General features: G+C 45.3%; 1 protein-coding gene across 1 annotated transcript in view; it reads left to right on the forward strand.

Annotated features, from left to right (window-relative positions):
- The first annotated feature begins 1,025 nt into the window (after window positions 1-1,025).
- The window catches only part of GOLGB1 (golgin B1), a 40,413-nt gene continuing 22,394 nt past the window's right edge, over window positions 1,026-19,044 (forward strand). Inside the window, exons 1-12 of the mRNA XM_058022306.1 lie at window positions 1,026-1,085; window positions 3,444-3,586; window positions 4,005-4,137; window positions 6,116-6,212; window positions 6,832-6,984; window positions 7,726-7,878; window positions 11,398-11,550; window positions 12,430-12,552; window positions 13,047-13,160; window positions 14,819-15,230; window positions 15,865-15,956; window positions 16,250-16,346. Of these exons, the coding sequence (XP_057878289.1) occupies window positions 6,123-6,212; window positions 6,832-6,984; window positions 7,726-7,878; window positions 11,398-11,550; window positions 12,430-12,552; window positions 13,047-13,160; window positions 14,819-15,230; window positions 15,865-15,956; window positions 16,250-16,346 (1,387 nt within the window). The 5' untranslated portion in view covers window positions 1,026-1,085; window positions 3,444-3,586; window positions 4,005-4,137; window positions 6,116-6,122. The remainder of the gene's footprint in view (window positions 1,086-3,443; window positions 3,587-4,004; window positions 4,138-6,115; window positions 6,213-6,831; window positions 6,985-7,725; window positions 7,879-11,397; window positions 11,551-12,429; window positions 12,553-13,046; window positions 13,161-14,818; window positions 15,231-15,864; window positions 15,957-16,249; window positions 16,347-19,044) is intronic.

The raw sequence follows: 19,044 nt of genomic DNA on the forward strand, positions 1-19,044 counted from the left end.
AACCTCTGGTACCAGCACAGACCAGGAAGGGAACGGACCAAGAGTTATGAGAAGGAAAACAAGACTGGACAGGGGCTGGCAGTGCGCACATGCCCAGCAGCCCGGGCAGCAGGTGAGGGGAGAATTCTGTCCCTCTGCCCCACTCAGGTGAGACCCCCCTTGCAGAGCTTTCTCCGGCCCCGGAACCCTCCGAACAAGGCACATCTGCAGTTGCCGAAGGAGGTGCAGTGGAGGCCACGGACCTGCTCCAAGGGCTGGAGCCCCTCTGCTCTGGAGACGGGCTGGGAGAGCTGGGGAGTTCAGCCTGGAGAACAGAAGGCTCCGGAGAGACCTTATTGCAGCCTATCAGCATCTAAAAATATTTTTATGTCGAGAGCAGGGAACAGCAGCGCCCATTTGCACGAGCGCAGCCTCGGATCGGACATCTCCGGAAGATCTCAAGGCCGGACTGAAGGGGGCTTGGAGCAACCCGGCCCGGCGGGAGGTGCCCGTGGCAAGGGGGTGGGACTGGATCCTCCGTAAAGGGACGTTCCGACCGAACCACCGCACACCGTCCCCGCCGATCCCCGCCGACAACGAGCGGCGGCGAGTATCTCTGCGGCCCCGCCCACGCGGCCCCGCCCACGCGGCCCCGCCCCACAGCCCCGCCTCCACGCGGCCCGCCCCCAGAGGCCACGCCTCCCTGAGGCACCCCCCCGCGGCCCCGCCCCCGTCGGCCAGCGGCCAGTGCGAGCCTCCGTCTCACCAACACCGCCCGTCCGGCCCGAAACGCCGCAACTGATTGGTCGCTGCCTTGTTATTGGGCGGGAACCCACAGCGTCCTCGGGATTGGTCACTTTGTGCCATGTTGCAGGATAACCATGGCGCCGAGGCAGCTTCTCCGTCACGATTGCCTGGCCGTCCCGTCTATCTTTCAACCGCCGCAGCTGATTGGTCTCTCTGCGCCGGGGGCGGGGCCCGCGGAGGCGGAAGCGGCGGCGGCGCGTTCCGGTGGTGAGGTGGCGCGGTAGAGCGCTCCGGCGGTGGCGGGAGCTCCTCGGCGGGTTCGAGCCGTTCCTCGGCGCTGCCCTCCTGCTGTGCTGCAGGTCAGTACCTCCCCCGCCCCGGGTGCTCTCCACCTGCTCTGCACGGACCGCGGGCTCTGCCGCCCAGCTCTCGGCGGCAGTCGCTGATCGGGCTCCTTTCGTGCCGTGCGCGGCCGGGACGGGTTCGCAGCCCCCCGGGGCCGTAAGGGGCGGTGGGCCGGGGCGAGCCTCTCTTCTCGCTCTGGGCTTTGCGTCCCGGCCCCGTGTCCCCACGGCCGTGGGACGCTGGCGGCGGTGCCCGCAGGTGCCGGGAGCGCAGCCCGGCCGGGGCGGTTCGCGTGCGCTCCGGTACATCTGCGGGGCCGCCGGGGCCCGTCGGCGCTGCCCGCTGTCCCCGCTCCCGGCACCTGCCCGTCCCTCCCGGCTTTCCTTGCAACCCCTCCGCACAGCGGGAGAAGTTTGGCCCAGGGCTTGTGTACAGCAGCAGTGCTTTTAATGCGTGTTTGATTTTAAATGAAGGGAAATACGAGGAATTAACTTCATTTATGTATAATAAACTTATAGTATAATAAATCAGGGAAGAATATTGTCAAGTTTTTCTTTGCTGTGGCTGATACCTAGGGATAGAAATGTGCTGCTTAATGCAGGTTGTGCAAACTAGCAGTGGGCTTTGACTGTTTGGGTCAGCGATGTGTGTTTCAGAGAAAAGCAGCCTCCTCCACATCACTGCTGGTCTGTAGTTCCAGTGTTTAAAGCAAAGTTTCCCCTGCAAAAGTTCATTAGTCACAGGAATGCTGAGCAAAGGTAGAGGATGTAAAGGATCCTGGCTCACATCCTGAGCACTGCGAGGCTTCTTGTGTTCTGCTGTTCATTACAGAGGTGAGAATCCATAGGTGGTGAATCCAGGTGTGAGCCTGGGAGAGCACCAGCCTTGTCTCTGAGAGCACTGTTTGCTTTATTGGGGCGAGGCAGTGGAACACGGAAAAACCTCTGTCCTTTCGTGTTTGCGATTGTACAACACCAGGATATTCCTGCCTTGAGGCTGATGCACAGGCCAGCCACCGCCTCCTGTGCAGGCTGTTGGCTTTGGGACAATTTAAAGCCGTGTTATGCCTGTTCCTGGTTTTGTTCTCAGGGAGGGCTCAGAGAAGGCAGAGCCAGGCTCTTTGCAGTGGTGTCTGGTGAAAGGATGAGACGTTGTGAGCATGACCTGAGACACAGGTGATTACCTTGAACATCAGAAAATACTTCTTCACTCTGTGGCTTACTGAGCACTGGCACAGGCTGTCCAGAGAAGTTGTGAAGCCTCTATCCTTGGAGATACTCAGAAGCTGTCTGCACAGCTTCTGTTTGAGCAGGGAGCTTAGACCAGATGACCTCCTAAATTCAGCCAGTCTGGTTCTTTGATAAGATTCTCCTCGAGCCTTTTATTTATTCATTTATGTTTGTTTATGTTGTCCTCAACTGAATTTTCTCCAACAAGCTCTCACCTCTTGTTGTGGGGTGCCCAGAACAGGACACATGACTCCAGACACGGCCTCACCAGTGCCTGGCAGAGAGGAAGGATCACCTTCCTCGTGCTGCAGCCCAGGGTGCTGCTGCTGGGCTCTGTCACGAGCGTGCATTGATGGCCTAGCTCAGCTGTCCACCGCAATCCCCAGCCTCTCTACAGTGCTGCTTTCAGAGATGTGGCCCAAGGGATGCTCTCCAGAGCAGTGGCCCACCTAGGCCTGTGTTTTCCCTATTTCTTCTACACAGACAGCAAACCTGTTGCTGTTTGCAGGATTGTAGAATCACTGTTTGTTTCCCATTCACATCCCTTGCCATATCTGGCTGACCCGAGAATGTAAATTAAAAATTAATTCAAAAGACAAGAATTTCTAAGGCTGGAGTTCAGGTTGTTAATGTCCACATCCGTGCAAATAGGTGCAGGTGGTTCCTCTGTTTGTGTTTTTAAGGTGATCAGCTGTGAGCCAAACCCAGCAAGGCTCACTAGCTTGAGGGCGGTGTCAGGTTAAGGTGGCCAACCTGGGCAAATGCCAAGAAACGTTTTCTCAGTCCAGGTATGCATGCCTGAAATTGTAGTGCCTGTAGCAAGGAGATAAGTGCCCAGGCCCAAGTACATGCCTAGATTTTGCTTCTTTTTTGTATTTCTAATACCACTTCTAATAATTCATCTATTGGTTCTCTCGGTCCCAGCCACATATTTTGCATTTCTGACTTTAAGAGGCTGTGGCCTAACGCTCAGTTGGAAGATCAGTGTTTGAGACAGTTAAAAAGAGGCATTCTTGCATTTGGATGGCTCTTTCCTAAAATGCATCATTGCCAGGACAGCAGGTTCAGTTCCTCACTGGGGCATCGTGGGAGTGATGGTTTACAGAACTACAAATACTTTATTGTTCTTACGATGGATTCCAGACGTTCCGGGTCTCCACATGAGTGTCTCGTTACCGCATCGGTGAGCAGTTGATGTTGCCAGAAGAAATCTCCCTGGCAGGAGCTGTGAAGCTGTACTGTTCTGGAATTGCATGCCTCACGTCTCGCCCAGGGCCAGCTGAGAGGTGAGCAAAGCACCAGGACTTGTTTCAGTGGCTGCTGTGTTGTTGCAGAACATGAGCAGCCCTGGCATTTGGACTGTGCTTCTGGAGGAGTTGCATCCCCCTGAGCTCTTTGCAGGAGCCTGTCTTAGGCCTGGCCTCTTGCTGCATGTCTTTTTGCTACACTAACTTGCTGGAGTGTTCTATTCCCTGGGCTGAAGAGCCTAAGCTCGTGCTATGCATGCAGTGTGAGAAACCAGGGCATGTCTGCAAATCCATGTTCCCAAACAGAGCAGACTTGTCTCACTTTTCATGTGTATTGCAAGTGACTGACTAACAGTCCTGGAGTGTACTGCGTAGGATGAAGGATGAGCTTATTTCTTTATTATTGGATAATTTATTTTTTTGTTTTTGTTCTTTTTGCTTCTCTCTCCATCAAAAGTCTTGGTTCGTACAACCTGTCAGTACTCAAGAGATAATAAAGAATGGCAAGAAAGACCTGTGTGTGACTGCTCTACCTTGGAAACACTACTATTGAATCAGGAGACCCATGAGCTCCTTGGAGTACAAAGCAGGTTAGTATTCATATGCTCTTTTCCACTATTGATGCATGACAATGTGCAGTGTCATGTTTTCTACTTGTGCAAGATCAGGTGACTGCTGCAGATGAGTAGTGAGCTGCTCCTTTCCAGTGTCGATATTTCCACACATTTAAGTGGCAATCTAGGACCAAAGCTTTGCTTAGTAAGACAAAGGAGGTCAGGAATGAGTGGATCTGTGTAGCCAGCTTCAGGAGCCTGCTTCTAGTGAGGCAGTGACATCATATTAAAAGATTCCATTTGATGGAGATAATTTTAATAATGTAAGCTTGATCTTATAGCTAATATGAGTTTGCCTAGTTTCAGCTTGCAATACTGGAGCTTCTGTAATTGTACAAATTATTTTGCCACTTACTGGCATCGACAGTTCTGTGGCCTTTGTGTTCAGAGATGTCAAAAGTCACATGTGACCTCTTTTTGTCGAACACTAGAATGATGATTCTGTGATTCTCATGGGACTTTGGGAGTTCAGTTGGTCAAATCCTTTGCTCTTAGCATGTCTAACATCAAAAATGAGATCAAAATGCTATGAGCCTAATATAGTATTTTAACTTCTTCTCTGCGTTTTTTCTGATTGAAATTGCCTATGCTGTGACTTGTGTCCTCTGCCTCGTGTCCATCCTATGTGGACCTTGTAAGAGGTGTGTGACTCTGTCTGTAGTTACCTTATGAGTCCTTGTAGGGAGGACAGCAATTGTATGCTACTCCTCACCTGCTGTTGTCAGGGCTGAGCAAGCCCAACACTCATTCACTCCCCACATGCCTTGTAAAGCAAACCCCAGTCAGTCATCCTAGGGCCTCTCTGCTGTACTTGATTCACTCTTTTGAAAGTGGGCACTCTACTTCACATGTAGTCTTACCGGTGTGAATAGAGAGGAATAATTGCTTTTTTTAAACTGCTGCCTGCAGTCCTGCCAGAACAGCTCAGTGTGCACCTGACCTTTTCTGTAAGTGCACTGGTGGCTTGTGCCAGGCTTGGCCATCAGCACTTGGAGCTTGTCTTCTGCAGCACACTTGTGCAGTCAGCTGCTCCTCAGCCTGTGCCACTTATGCTTTTCCCATTCCAGGAATAGGAAAGGCATTCTACCTTTCCTGAACTTCACAATGTTTCTATCCATCTGTTTCTCCAGCCTGTTGTTATCCTCCTGATTGGCAACTCTATACAAAGGCTCATTTGAATTTGGTCAATTTAGTGAGGTCTCAGTTAATAATGGAGAATTTAATTTACTGCTCTCCCCAAAATGACAAATTATATGTTGCTGGCTGGTACTGCTGCATGTTTTTTGGTTATTCACTTCCACTTGCTGGATTAGTTTGGCTCCTGAACTTCAAGGAAATGAAAGGTATGATTAGCAACAGCCAGTGAATCTATGTTCTCTCTGGACTATTCCCCTATGTTGAGGTCCTGTCCTGTATGTGACATGCAGAGGTCTTGTCATCTCTCTAATGTGACACATTTGTATCTGTTTAGCAAACATCAAGGTTCAGTCCATTATTTCCACTACTTATCAGCAGAAAGCTGATTTTATGTTACAGGCCATGTTTGGCCTGTAGAGAAATGACATCATTTAACAATCACCTTTCTTTTCAGTAAACTGCACAGATTGTGGTTCTGTAATGTCATTGTTCATAAAGATCAAGAATGAGCTATGAGGATGACTTGGCATCTGGTATAAAAGTGTATTTTTCAATCATACATGTGGAGCAGTGAAAGAATCTTCATGTTCTTGACACCAGCACATCCTCTGCTTTAATATTCAGAGGGTCTAGCAGCTCCTGTTAACATGACCATTTCTTTTTTCCTGAAGTTTTAATTCAGCTTTTCTCTCTTAGCATAGGAGACAAATTCCTACAAGTGTGGTCACCAACTGCTGTAACATTAGAGACCGGCATAAAGGAGCTTATTCTTCATAGCAGCTTTGACTCTGTATTCTGACTCTTGGTTTTGTTTTAGGCTCAAGATGCTGAGCCGTTTGTCAGGTTTAGCAAGTACTGTTTTACAAGAGCTGTCTGGGGATGATGGAGATGCAGTTACTGAACCGTCTATTGCTGTAAGTACAGTGTTATCTAAAGACTTTCAGATCTTATTGACAATTAGTTTGGGAACCCTGGTTTGTTAGACTGCAGTGAGAACTGACTCCTGCTTCTTCCTTGCTGAGCACTAGACTGAGCTGTCATTCCAGTCTGCTTTTCTTCTACTCCTCACCTCTTAAGTCAGCATTTCTGTTGGACAGACCTTAATCTCCTCAGTTTCCACATCTCAGCGCGATCCGAGGAAACAAACTAGAATTCAGGTGAAAAAAGACTTTTAAGAGTACTGGTAATTGTGTGCAGCAGAAGGGGAAGCTCTGCATGGTTGGGCCATAGTGGGAGGCTTCATCTTTGTGGTGCCCTTTGGTATTGAGACAGTGGACAGTGTGTGAGGGTCCTTCTCATTTCAGATTTGTTCATGTGGTGTTCAGCAAGGTACTCTTTGTTTTTATGTGTTGGCTTAAAAGTTCTCTGAGTTTCCTCCTGGTTTCATCTAACTGTATATTTCTACAGGCTTCATGAAATGCCTGCAGGGAGCAGAGTTAAGCACTGAGGACTGGAGCTGAAGCTATCATGTGGATGCTCTGCTGCAGGCTGTTAATAGTTTATTCCTTCAGAGCACTGATTTTGTTGTTTCAGGTAGAAGCTTTGCAGTCAGAAGCAGAAGGCATGGAGGAGGCACCTGAGGAGGTGTTGGAGCGCCTAGCCCAAACAGAAAAGCTGGTTGTTCAGCTGAAGGATTTGATTCGAGAAAAGGATGCCCTGCTCCTGGAAAAAGAAACTGTGCTCAAGGTACCATTTCTTTCTTTGAGGACCAAGAGTAAAATGCTGCTTCAGTCTTCTGTGCAAGCCTGTCGCTGGTTTCTTTTGAACGTGAGATACCTGAATGACAAATGGTGTCAGTTCCCGAGAAATATTGGAAGTCGAATAATGGACAACCCTAAGAGATGTAGGATATCGTCTGTTAGTTTGCTTGGGTTAATTTAGACTACAGTAGATAAGTTACATCCAAATTACACAGCATTTTGTCTCGGAGCCCTTTGAGGCCCATGCAGATTCCCAGTGGCTCTAATAAGTACTAATATCTTGTGTGAGGTTGTTCTTTCTCCACTTCAGAGTGTTTGACACAGAGAAACCTGTGCTGCGCTCATCCACTGGTCCGGTGGTTTCATGAGGCATTCCCAAAGATAGTTGTTGTCCACCCTGAGGTGTGGTGGGAGTGTGGTTACTTGAGATAGTTCTGAGGGACTGCATGTAGCAGAGAAAGTCAAATCGAGTTTGTATTCACTGCTGAGTGAAGTCCCTGAGTGCTCTGTCCTTTGGAAGGAAGTGCTGGGGTAGAAGCCAGTGTTGGGATGTGTGGTGTATCAGAACAAATTTGGTTTGCAGATATGTTTTAGATAGTGCTGTTACTGGGCAGGCAGGGTTAAACAGAATACGGCAGGCTGACAAACCATGTAGCTTTCTCAAAGTGGTGCTTCTTGGGTAGCAGCACTGGAGCCAGGGCAGTGAGTTTGTGTCCTTCTCTTCCAGAAAGAGCGAGAGGCCGCAGATGCCAAAGTGATGAAACTTAAACTTCAAGCCAAAGCCAAACTGGCCTCTCTGAACAAACGCATCGAGGAGCTGACCGAGAAAGGAGCGCCACTGCCTGCACAGGCCTCAGCAGCAGAGCTGGAGGATCCCAAGGTTAGGAGAAGGGGGCTATTTAAAAGATGTAGCTTCTACTGATAACCTGGTACTGCCTGATGTTTCAGATCACAGTGACCCAGCAGGGTCTATTTGTCTTACTAGCAGGATGTTCATAATTCCAGCAAGGATGTCTGTACCTGTGCTCTAGGAAGCCTGTCTGTCTAGCTTCCTTGTACTGCAGATGCCCTTGGAGTGCTCAGCTTGATCTCCTCAAGGTCATGGGCTGGTTTCCCTCTGGATGACTTTAGAAATCTATTGTAGCGAACTCTTTCCTGCAGAAACTGTATGTCTGTCTGAGCTATGAGTTTCAAAATGTTGCCTGTCATGTCGGTACAGCAAAGGTTGGCTGGTGTACAAAAACAAAGAGGTAAGGAGGTCATTGAAACTGGAAGGCAGTAACTTTAATATAAAAAAATAAATATAAATTTTTTCGAATTGTGTAGCTTCCTGAGCCACCATAAAGCTTTATGGCTGACAGACCATAATTGTGTAACGCTAGGTAAAACTGGGGGAAAAGTGTCCTCTGTGAAGACATTGAAGAGACTGTTAGCTACTAACTAGAAGCTCCACCTGGAGCTGGTAATTTTTGAAAACTTGACTATGTGATCAGCAGAACAATGTTTTCTTTAAAACGTTTGTAATATTATGGAAGAGAAATGGGATAGATGTCCAGAATGGTTTCCAGACATCAGATGATGTTCATTAAACCAGAGAACATAAAAGCTATTTCAGACATTGAAAAAAAATATTAAAATATTGTAGGGAACAATAAAAGGTGCCTGTGAGAGCTGTTGGATGAGAGGCGACTGCTAATGAAGATCAGTTCTATGACTTGTGCTGACTATTTTTGATTGAGAGCATCATAAAATCATAGAAATGTACTTCTGTAATTCCCAGTACCAACTTGAGAGCCTTTTTCAATGCAAAGCACCATCTGGTTTCATACATGAAGAATTGGATAATCTCAAGGATTGCCATAATAGAAAAATGAGGCAAAATTTAACCAGTGCACAGTCAAGCATGAGCAGCATTCCCTGGCTGTAGAGACCAGTCAAGGCCACAGGAGCTGTTAGCTGTGTCAGTTGACATTCCTCTCCTGCTGCTGAGGCTCTTTCTCAGTTCTATCTATCTGCAGCATGTCTGTGTAACATCCATGTGCTGTTACACGACTTTGTGCAGACTTGCTGTTGAGGAGTGGTGAGTGTTCTTGCTTCAAAATTCAAAGTTATCAGTTGAAGAAGGCAAAATGAGAGAAAGCTGATCATCAGTTAATTGGTGCAATATAGATTTTAAAAAGAGACCTTGTCTTTTTTACATACTGTTCTAGCTATTCCACTGAGAGTTGCAAGGCCTTGTGTGCAGTGTTGTTATGTTCTGCTCCTTTGGAATCAGGAAAGATAAATTCTGAGAGCAGCAAGAGACTTTTTGTTCTCCTATCATATTAGTAGCTGCACTTGGGAGACATTCGAACAGCTTGGTTACTTAGTCAACCAAAGTCAGAGCAGAAATGTCATTTCTCTCTACAGCTGTAGGAGGAAGGTGAGCTTCAAGAAAGTGGGCAAACTGTAAAAGGATAATGCAGATGAATGTAAATTAGCCATTAAGAAAAATGGCCTTCTAATTAGAGGAATGAGGGCTTGAGACAGTCTCCAGTGGACGTGGTATGGGCCACAGCCTTATTTGGTTTGGGTTAGAACATAGTTTTGAGTGAAATTATGTTAGGGCAGTTTCCTGCAATATTTTGTATTTGACTCAGAAAGCACTAGCTTCTTTCTTGCAAGGTTAGACCTACTGAGAAAATACAGAGTCCTTTATTTAAACTTATTTCTCCAAGTAGATGCTGTCCTGAGTAATGGGGGTATTTCCTAGACAGCTACCCTGCTATTTGAAGGTGAAAGTTCTAGGTTAGAGTTGCTTCTAATGCTGAAATATTGAATATTAGCAAAGGACTGTGTTTTTTCTCTCAGTGATGTGGGCCCTGTGGGAAGGCTATATTTTAAATATCTAACTAGTACTATTACTTCCTGGGCTTTTAGCAGAGTGACTTATTTTGAGAAGAATGGAAATATCATCTTATCTCCTCCTCTCAGATAGTATTTGTGTACAGGACACTTGAGGCTCCTCTCAAACTTTTGAAGTGGGTAAAGATAAATTATGTTCAGATATAAGAACTTACACATCTCTAAAAACATAGTATTTAAAAGCTTGAGCTCTTTGTGGCTGTGCTGCTGTCCTTACGTGTGGCACTTCATGTAATGGTCAGTGTAAGAGGCTTTTTAAGATCCAACTGTGAGTATCAATCCTGAAAGCCAATTACAAGTAAGCAAACTAATCCAACTGTCTTCCCCCAGCAGCTCCTCTGCCCCAGGCTTACAAGTTATGTATATCCTGGCTTCTTAGAGCTTCCTGCATCTCTATTCTTTATTTTTCTGTCTTGTTCTATTTCTAAATTTAAGTGCAACTGAAGCTTCTTTGTCTCTGTTCTGCCTCCTGCCAATGACTTTCTCTGTAGGTGAAACAGCTTTTGAGGAGCAGTAGCCTCTTACCCTAATTACACTAATGTATAAGTACTTTTAAAAGCCTTCATGGTATTTTCAGATTGGGTTTAAAGACATAAATACTCTGTAGAATTCCTGTGTTATCGATGGTGTTTGACCCAATACCTGCCACAAATAAAAAGTGGAAGAGATGTGTTTTATATATATCGAGTACAAAATACCCAGCACTGTGTGCTGGCAGTAGCTGGAAGTGCTGAGATAAGAATGCAGAGCAGGTTTTGTCTGCTCAGGGACAGGTGGGGAGGGACCTGCCCTCACCCAGCTGGAGAGGCAGAGAGACGAGTGCAGGTGTAGTGTGCTGGGTTGTCTGAGTCAACACAGCCTAAGCACATTTTATGTGAACTCTTGTTTACATTTTTTGGTCGTAAACAGAGGATTTAAGTGGAGTAGAACTGATAATTGTTTGCCTGTTCCCTTTGCTTGTAACTAATAAGTTCATTGCTAATAATCCTGTAGTCTGAAGAGACTTCCATAGGCATTTTCTGTAGTCTAGAATGTCTGCCCTTTTGTCACATGGAGAATATTCTTCTATAATTAATTTTTTAATGTTTTTATTTCTGTTATTAGAGAAATTTGTGATGTTAAAAAGCCTCAAAAATCAGGGAAGTCATATAATAAATAATGTATTTAATAATCTAATTTGCCTTAGATTATATAGTGAGCAGTCATGGACTGTAAGCCCTGCCAAGTGCTTTGACACTTCCCAGTTAAAAGCATCTTGTGCATCTCTACACAGAAATAGGGAAAATAGTTACTTAACATAGGACAACTTCATTTAAAGAAACAAACGTGAAGTTAAGAAATGAAGTAGTGTAGTAAAAATAATCATCTGATTAGGAGTGAAGAGTAAAGTAGCGTTATAGTGTATTTTTTAAAATTAATTTATTAACCAATAATACTGATAAGTTTACTTTCTTCTGTTTCTCTTCTTCCCACTTTTTTCCTCTTGCAACATCAGAAAAACGAAAATACAAGTGAAGGGCACAGAGAGGAGGTGCAAGTACTGAAGAAGCAGCTCAGGGAGCGAGAGGAGGCTGTTCAGGACCTGAAGAAACAGCTGGCTGTAGCTGAAGTGAATCTGAAGGATGCTGAAGTCAAGTATGCAACACAGGTACAGAAATTTCTGTCTATTCATCAGTCTGTGTTTCCCACCTCACTGCTTAGACTAGTATGAAATAATAGACAATGCTTACACTGCTGGTCTTCAATTACCTTACCTCAATTTTGTCAGTCTTGTGCCTCCTCAAATCCCCTAGGTCCATCCATTTCACTGCCATTGGCTCCTCCTCTAAACATTACCTAAATCTTTCACAATCCCCAAATGATCTTGTCCTGGCCTTCATCCTCTGCGCCAGGCCAGACCCACCCTTGGTGCAAAAGGTGCTCTGTGGGTAAGAGATGGGTTTCACCCTTGGACAGTGGGACTGATGGCTCTCTGAGGAGGGGGAAAACAGTCCCTGGAAGGACCTGGATAGGGTGTCCGTTCCTCTGAGTCACAGTTTGGGTTCTTCCCTGCCTGCCATCGCCTCTCTGTGTTCTGTTGTGGGTGTCAGGGCAGCTGCTTATCACAGGATGTCACAGCATTAATGGTATGTTGTAGTTATTTGTGGAAAGATTTTTTTAGTACTCAAAATTGCAGGTTTAGCTTTTGAACTGTGAATTGGGCTGCATCCTATACAGTTAAAATCCCAGAAGTTTTATGAACTGTTAATTATATAGTAATAATTTATTTTATTATTCTACGTATTTGTAGATTAAATTCTATGCTTTTTGCTTTCTGGGATCTGAAATCTTCTCAGTTGTTATACACATAATAGTAGGATAAAGACACCAAGTAAAAATACTGTTTGACCAAGATGATGTGTAAGATTGTCCAGCTGAAAACTCCATCGCACACACAATGTGCTGGTGGATGTTGAAAGCAAGCCTATGTGTCTGTCAGCTTCATAACCTTGTTGGTTTGTTTTTATTTTGTGGCTTGTGTTTTCAGCTGAGCTCCCTGCAGGAGGTGATTCAGGAGAAGGAAGCTCTCCTGGAAGAGCATGTGCAGCAGCATCGAGCTGAATTGCTCAAGATGGTGGTCCAGTCAGATACGGAAGTAGAGATGCAACAGGTATATTTGATATAATAATCATATCATGGGAGGAGAAAGGAAAACAGAGGACACTCTGAAAGAACAGCTCTCGTTTAAGTAACTCAGAAGGGATAAGAGGAAAGATGCTTTGATTGTTTGGAGATTTTTGGATTGCTAGCTGGAGCTTTGAGTCCTTAGTTTCCATCTGCTGGTTTGCTATCAGTCAAAGAGAAAGGACAGTTGAAAAAAGTATTACATTATTGTGCTCCAGTTCCCTGTTCATGAAGCAGGGAACTGGAGCACAATAATGTAACACTTTTTACACTTGTAAATGTAAGGTAAATGTAATGTAAATGTAATGTAACACTTTAACAAGTAAGCTCCTCCTACTGCACTAGGGGTCCAGAATTAGGTGTCAACAAAAATTAGTTAATTCAGGCTATCACAGTAAGTATGTTACAAAAACAAGGTATATGGATGAAAGGTGGGAATCTGAATTTACTGGAATGCTGGAATGGCCTTGTCTCTCACAGAACCTGCGCACACTTCAGAGAAAGCTCGAGGAGCAGGAAGCAGCTCTGTTAGGACGAACTCAGGTGGTGGAACTGCTGCAGCAGGAGTTACACACTGCTGAAAAACAAAACCAGGTAGGTATGTGTGTGTGTGTGTGGTGGATGAGGCCTTTGTCAGTGGCTCAGAAGTTACCAGAATAGGTTTTTTTGGAACCATCTTTCCATCATGAAATCAGCTGGGGCCGCCCTCCCTGGGTCAGGGTTTAGAGCTGCAGGTCTGTGTGCACAGCTCACAGCAGGTACAGCCACACAGTGGGTGCTGCAGTTGCCAGCTCTGATGATCCCGGGCAGGTGGGCAGGGTGTGCATCTCTCCATACCCAGGCTGCTGACTGTACTTTCAAAGCCAAATACACAAACCTTCCCCGAAAGCAAAAATGCCTAACACAGTGCTGCTGAAGCCTCAGTGTTTCTGGACTGCCAGGCCAGATCAGAGCAGAAACAGCTATTCTTTAGTATGTCTTGCTGAGAACTTGCTTATCTGGTGGCACAGCTTGTGGAGTGGGATTGGCTCTGGCTTCATCAGTTTGGAGTGTGAAGAGAATGAGATCAAGTCTGTGCATGTATGACTATATAGACACAGGCTCCTTGAGACAGGATTAAGAACACAACCTCTTAAAAGGTTGGTTTGCAGATAGAGGATGAGTGTATTTTTCATTTTTCCAATATCTGAACTTCTGAAAATTCTCCATCCCTTTAGAAGAGACTTATACTGAATCAGTCTCATATTCACTGGCTGCATGATCTCCAGCCAGTCTAATGCTGAACCTCATTTTGATAATTTTTACACACTTGTGCCCCACATACTTTCTTTGGCTCTGTGTCCCAGCCAGGCCCATGATGGTGGGTCCTCTTCCTACTGAGAAGAGGGTAAAGAACCTCAGTGAGCTGACTTGTGCTCACTACTGGCTGTGTTACTCAGGAGGCTGTATCATGGGGTGCTGGCATGGATGTCTTCGTGACATGGTTGTTGGCTCCCTTGGCTTCTCCTCGGTGTCTTTGACTTCCCTCATACATTCTGTGGTCTGAAGGAGACCTGGTACTTGAGGCCATGAGGGTGAAGCCTACTCATAAAGTAAAAGGAGTTCCTCATCAGATTCCTCCTGAAATTAGCTGTGCTGACCATCCACAGCTCCAGTAGGAGGAAGGTTGGCAACAGGAGTTTGGGCAAGTGTAAGGTTTGTTTCTGTCTCTTGGTCACCTTAAGTCTCTGGTCAGTGTTGACTAGAGGCTTCTGAGATCTTTCTTAAAGCAGTGGGTACTGTGTGGGGCCCTCTGTTACCTCCAGATTCATATTTCAGCATTCCCCTTTCACTTACACACTTTTGTTCTGGTTTGTTTTTTAAATTCTACTCTGTAATTGTTGAGTTCTCCCTCATTTGTTATAGCTCTTCCTCCCCTTTTTAGGAAGCTTGCTTTCTTCTAAAAGAGAGCTCCTGGCCGCTGTTCTATTGCTTCTTTTGTCTAAATTCCCCTCCTCTAAATCAAGACCTAACTTTTCTTTACCACAGTGATGAGCAGTTGTTTCTCCCAGCATTGCTTTCTTGCAGTTTCCAAATTGTGGGGCAGTTTCTTTCTAACAAATTGAAATTTCTGACATGTTTGTTTCCTCCCTTTTGCTACTCAGATATCTTAAAAGGATTTAATGAGAACCTTAAAATCTAGTTCACGTGCATTGCTTTGTCAAGGTATTTAACTAGTTGAGAGAGAAATTAATTTCTGTATGGTTTTACAGACGCTCCTAGATCAGTGCCAGAAGATGGAAGTGGAACTGAGCTCCATGAGGGATGTGTTGGATGCAGAGAGACGAGGGGCTCAGGATCTCAGGGAGAAGATGGAGCTGGAGCTGGCCGAGAGGAAGCTGGCTTCCCATGGCTTGCAGGAGGAGGTGCAGTGTCTCTCAGAGCAGCTGGAGGAGGCCAGAAGAGCGCAAGCTGAGCTCGAGGTGCAGTACAGAGAGCTGGAGCAGGCGCGCAGGCTGGAGGTGCAGGAGAAGGAGCGGCTGCTCAGCCGTGTGGCGGTGGCCGAGGAGGAGCTGCCACGTGGCCGTGCTGTCCCCGGGGCTGAGCGGGAGCAGCTGGAGCCGGACGCTGGCCAGCCCTCGGTGCCAGCTGTGCGACACGGAGCTGCAGCACAGGGACCACGGGGTGAGCAGGCACAGCCCTTGGGGGGGGCAGCTCCTCCTGGGCTGCCTTCTCTCTGCCTTTGCTTTTATAACAGCTCATAAGAGTGGCTTGATGTGACAATCCTGGTTGCATAGGGACACAGGAATGGTGGTGCTGTTTCACACTAAGGGGGGCTGGTTCGATCCCCCTGTTCTGTATTTGGCAGCTGCAAGAGGAGCAGAAGTGTGGGGCAACATATATGGTGCTTTGCTTGTGTACTGTCCCAGCCTCTTGTCTTTTGGGGCTTATGGAGGTTTCTTGAGCTGGATGTATTGTTTTAGTTGATTTTATTGATTTGTTTAATTTTTTTGTCAACTTACACAAGTCCTTTTTGTATGTGCCTTGTTCTTCACAGTGTGAATTTCTACTGAAATTATAAGTAAAACAACCAAGAAAAGTGAACTGTACCATTTTCCCCATAGACCTGTGTTAAAAATAATGACATTGATCTTGCCTCAAGCTTTTATTTCAGGTTTTTTTCCAGCTTCTTTATGGCCCAAAGCTGAAGCAGTGACTAAGAGAGATTTCATAAACTATTGTGCATGTGTGTAAAATGGACATAGTGTGGCAAAAAAGACAAGAACAGACCTTAACTCCCCTCTTTCCCCTCTGTCAGATGAACTTCTACAGAAGTTTGAAGAGTTTGTCTGCTGTCAGGACGAGCTGAAATCCCAGCCACAAGTGCAGCTCTCTGAACTGGAGAAACAGGTTTGATATTTTCAAATTATTCTCATTAATTTTTCTGGTGTATTTAGGAACTGGAGCCAAATTAAATGTCTAGAATTCCTTTTTTTGTTATGCATTGCTTGAGAAAGGCTTTTGTTAGTTCTCTCAGTTGATGGGCAGTCATGTTGTATGACTGTAAAGAAGTAGAAGTCAATTCGAGTAATTTAAAAGTTTCCAATTGATTTTTTTTTAAGTTGACCAAATGATCAAAGACTAATATGTTTTTATAAATTGTATTAAAATTTGTCTTTCTCCCTTTCATCCTGTTTAAACAGGATGAATCAGCATCACAGAAAAAAATAGTAGATCAGGAAGACCAGAATGAGACTTCATTCCTACCCACAGAAAACTTGGAAAGACAGAAGACAGAAGGTTGGATGATTACCTTACCTATTTTAATATTCTTAATATACTTAAGAATCATTCTAGAATTAGTTTCTACAAGAGACATACATAAAGTGGTAGCTTTCCCCAGTACAAGACGCTGACAATCTGCAGGTGGTACTTCTGGGAAGGATATTTTTGATAGCTTTTGCTGAAACAGGAAGGGACCCATATACATGCCACATATAAAAAACCCCATTGATTTTGAGTGTCTGGTCATGTAGACTGCTAGCAGCAATATCACAGCTCTCTTGGAATTTTTCCATAAAACAGTGGATTCCCTTATGTGTTTACTTCAGGGTCTGGTGCACTATGACAGTAGGCTGCCTTGATTTTTAAGAAATAGATTCATTTTGCTTCCTGTCATTCAAAGATGGGGAATAATCACCAATAAACCAGATTCCTACAGTCCTACAACATCATCTTTCTCTTTTTTTGTTCCAAGATCAGAGATGTAGGTCTTTAATGAACTTCACGACATTGTTTAGAATCATGGCATGGTTTGGGTTGGAAGGAACTCATAAAGATCATCTGTTCCATCGCCCCTGCCCTGAGCAGGGACATCCTGCACCAGGTCAGGTTGCTCAGAGCCCCATCCAACGTGACCTTGAATATGTCCAGTGATGGGGCAGCTGACAGCTTCTCTGGGCAATCCAGGGTGAAGCAGCCCTCTTGAGAAGCTGCAGTAGGGCCTCTCTGAAGCCTTTCTTCTCCAGGCTGAGCAACCACGGGTCTCTCAGCCTTTCTTCATGGGAGATATGTTCCAGCCTTCTGGTCATTTTTGTCATTTCTTCTGGACTCACTCCAGCAGATTCACATCTGTCTTGTACAGGGGAACCCCAGAACTGGACACAGTGCTCTGAGTGGGGTCTAACAAAAGCAGGGAAGAGAATTATCTCCTTCAGCCTGCTGCCCACACCTCTTTTGGTGCAGCCCAGGGTGTGATTGGCTTTCTGGGCTGCAGGCACACATTGCCAGCTCCTGTCCAATTTTTAGTTTACCAGAATCCCAGAGTCTTTCTCTGTAGCCTGTTTTCCATCCATTCACCCCACAGTCTCTGCTGGTACTGGGGATTGCCCCAGGTCAGGTGTAGGGCCTTGCCCTTGGCTTTACTAAACCTCACTGTGCACAAGGGCTGCATAGCTGCATTCCTCAGGCTTGTCAGGTCCCTCTGGATGGCATCACATCACATCACATCACATCCCCCCAGCAAACCATCAGCTGCTCAGCCTGGGTGATCCACGGGTGCCCTCCCCCAGCTGTGTGCCAGCAGCCAGGACACTGAACTGTGTCCAGGATGGGCTTCTGTGGGTGCTGGTGCCCACGTGGGTGTTGAACCATTGGCTGCAGCTCTTTGCACACAGCCAGTTCCTTACCCCAGCTCACAGCCCACCTGTCAAACCCATACCAGCCATTTACTACCACGGGTGTTGGGAAGACCATATGAAAGGACACTCACAGAAATCCAGCTTTCAATCTGGAATCGTGCCCCAAGCTACAGCTGAGTACATCCAAAATGCACCTGGAAAACTTCCATCAGCTTTCTTAAAAAGCAGCGCCTCTCTCCCTCTACTGAAAGGAATTCCACCCAAAAAATGCAGTGACTCAGAGCTTCACTGTCATGTTACTTAAAGCATCTTTTCCCAATGCATGGTTAGCTGCATGTTTACTTCAAAACAAGCTTTTGTTGTTGTAATTCTGTTTCCAGTGGGTGTATTGAATGCTTGATTACTTTTTTTTTTTTTTTTTTTGTCTTAAAATGCTGGGAGATGTAATTTCTTTTTTAAAACTACCAAAATATTAAATGAAACATAAAAAATCTTTTAAGTCTGCTATATAGGTTCTAAGTACTTTGTTACTCTTTTTCTTGTGTTTTGAAATTGTCAGTCTTAATTAAAGTGGGATGCCAAAAACTGCCACCATAATCCATTCCTGACTTTGGTAGAACGAAATAAGGATTTATAGTTACTTTATATTTTGTAATTTCTGGTGCTTTTCAAGCAGACCTTAACAAATCCCTTCAAATTTCAAGCTGTTGTTGTTTGAAATATAAAGATTCTTGAAATCCTTGTACAGCCTTGATTTCCATGGGCTTAGCAGTGCATTAGACCAGAATACCTGTAACTCTACATCTGTATGGATTCCTTGAACTTCTCCTGAGGCAGCTCTTGGAGGGATTGAAGGTGTCTCCTCCTGCTGTGTAAGGGAACATTGTCTGGAGTTCACTAGAGGAGAGTAGGGATCAATAAAGGAAAGCCATTATCACAGAAAACACAGACTGCCTTCCAATTGTTAGAATTCACAAAACGTTCATTTGAGCTTCCTCAGCTTCTGTAGTACTTAGCAAATACAGTTTTGTATAATCAATTGTATGTAGAAAAGTGTGTGAAGGAGAACAGAAGAAAACGTTGTAGTGTATGTTGATGGTATGTGTGTCCTCACTGCATGCTCAGAAGTGAAAAGTACAGAACTTCGTACCCCTTAGAGAACTGTTTAACTTGGTCCTGAGTTTTATTTTGCGTATATATTAACCTATTTTTCATACCGTCATTGCTGGTTAACGCGTTCACAAAAATGGGGCCTGTTTTTTAATGCTTCTAAATTGATATTTCTGGGAAGACACAGTATTTGTTGCTTTACAAATGGCTCCTATGCTAAAAAGCTAAGCCATCACCTAATACATTAA

The sequence above is a fragment of the Melospiza georgiana genome, chromosome 4 (genome assembly GCF_028018845.1).
Source record: "Melospiza georgiana isolate bMelGeo1 chromosome 4, bMelGeo1.pri, whole genome shotgun sequence".
Taxonomy (NCBI): Eukaryota; Metazoa; Chordata; class Aves; order Passeriformes; family Passerellidae; genus Melospiza; species Melospiza georgiana.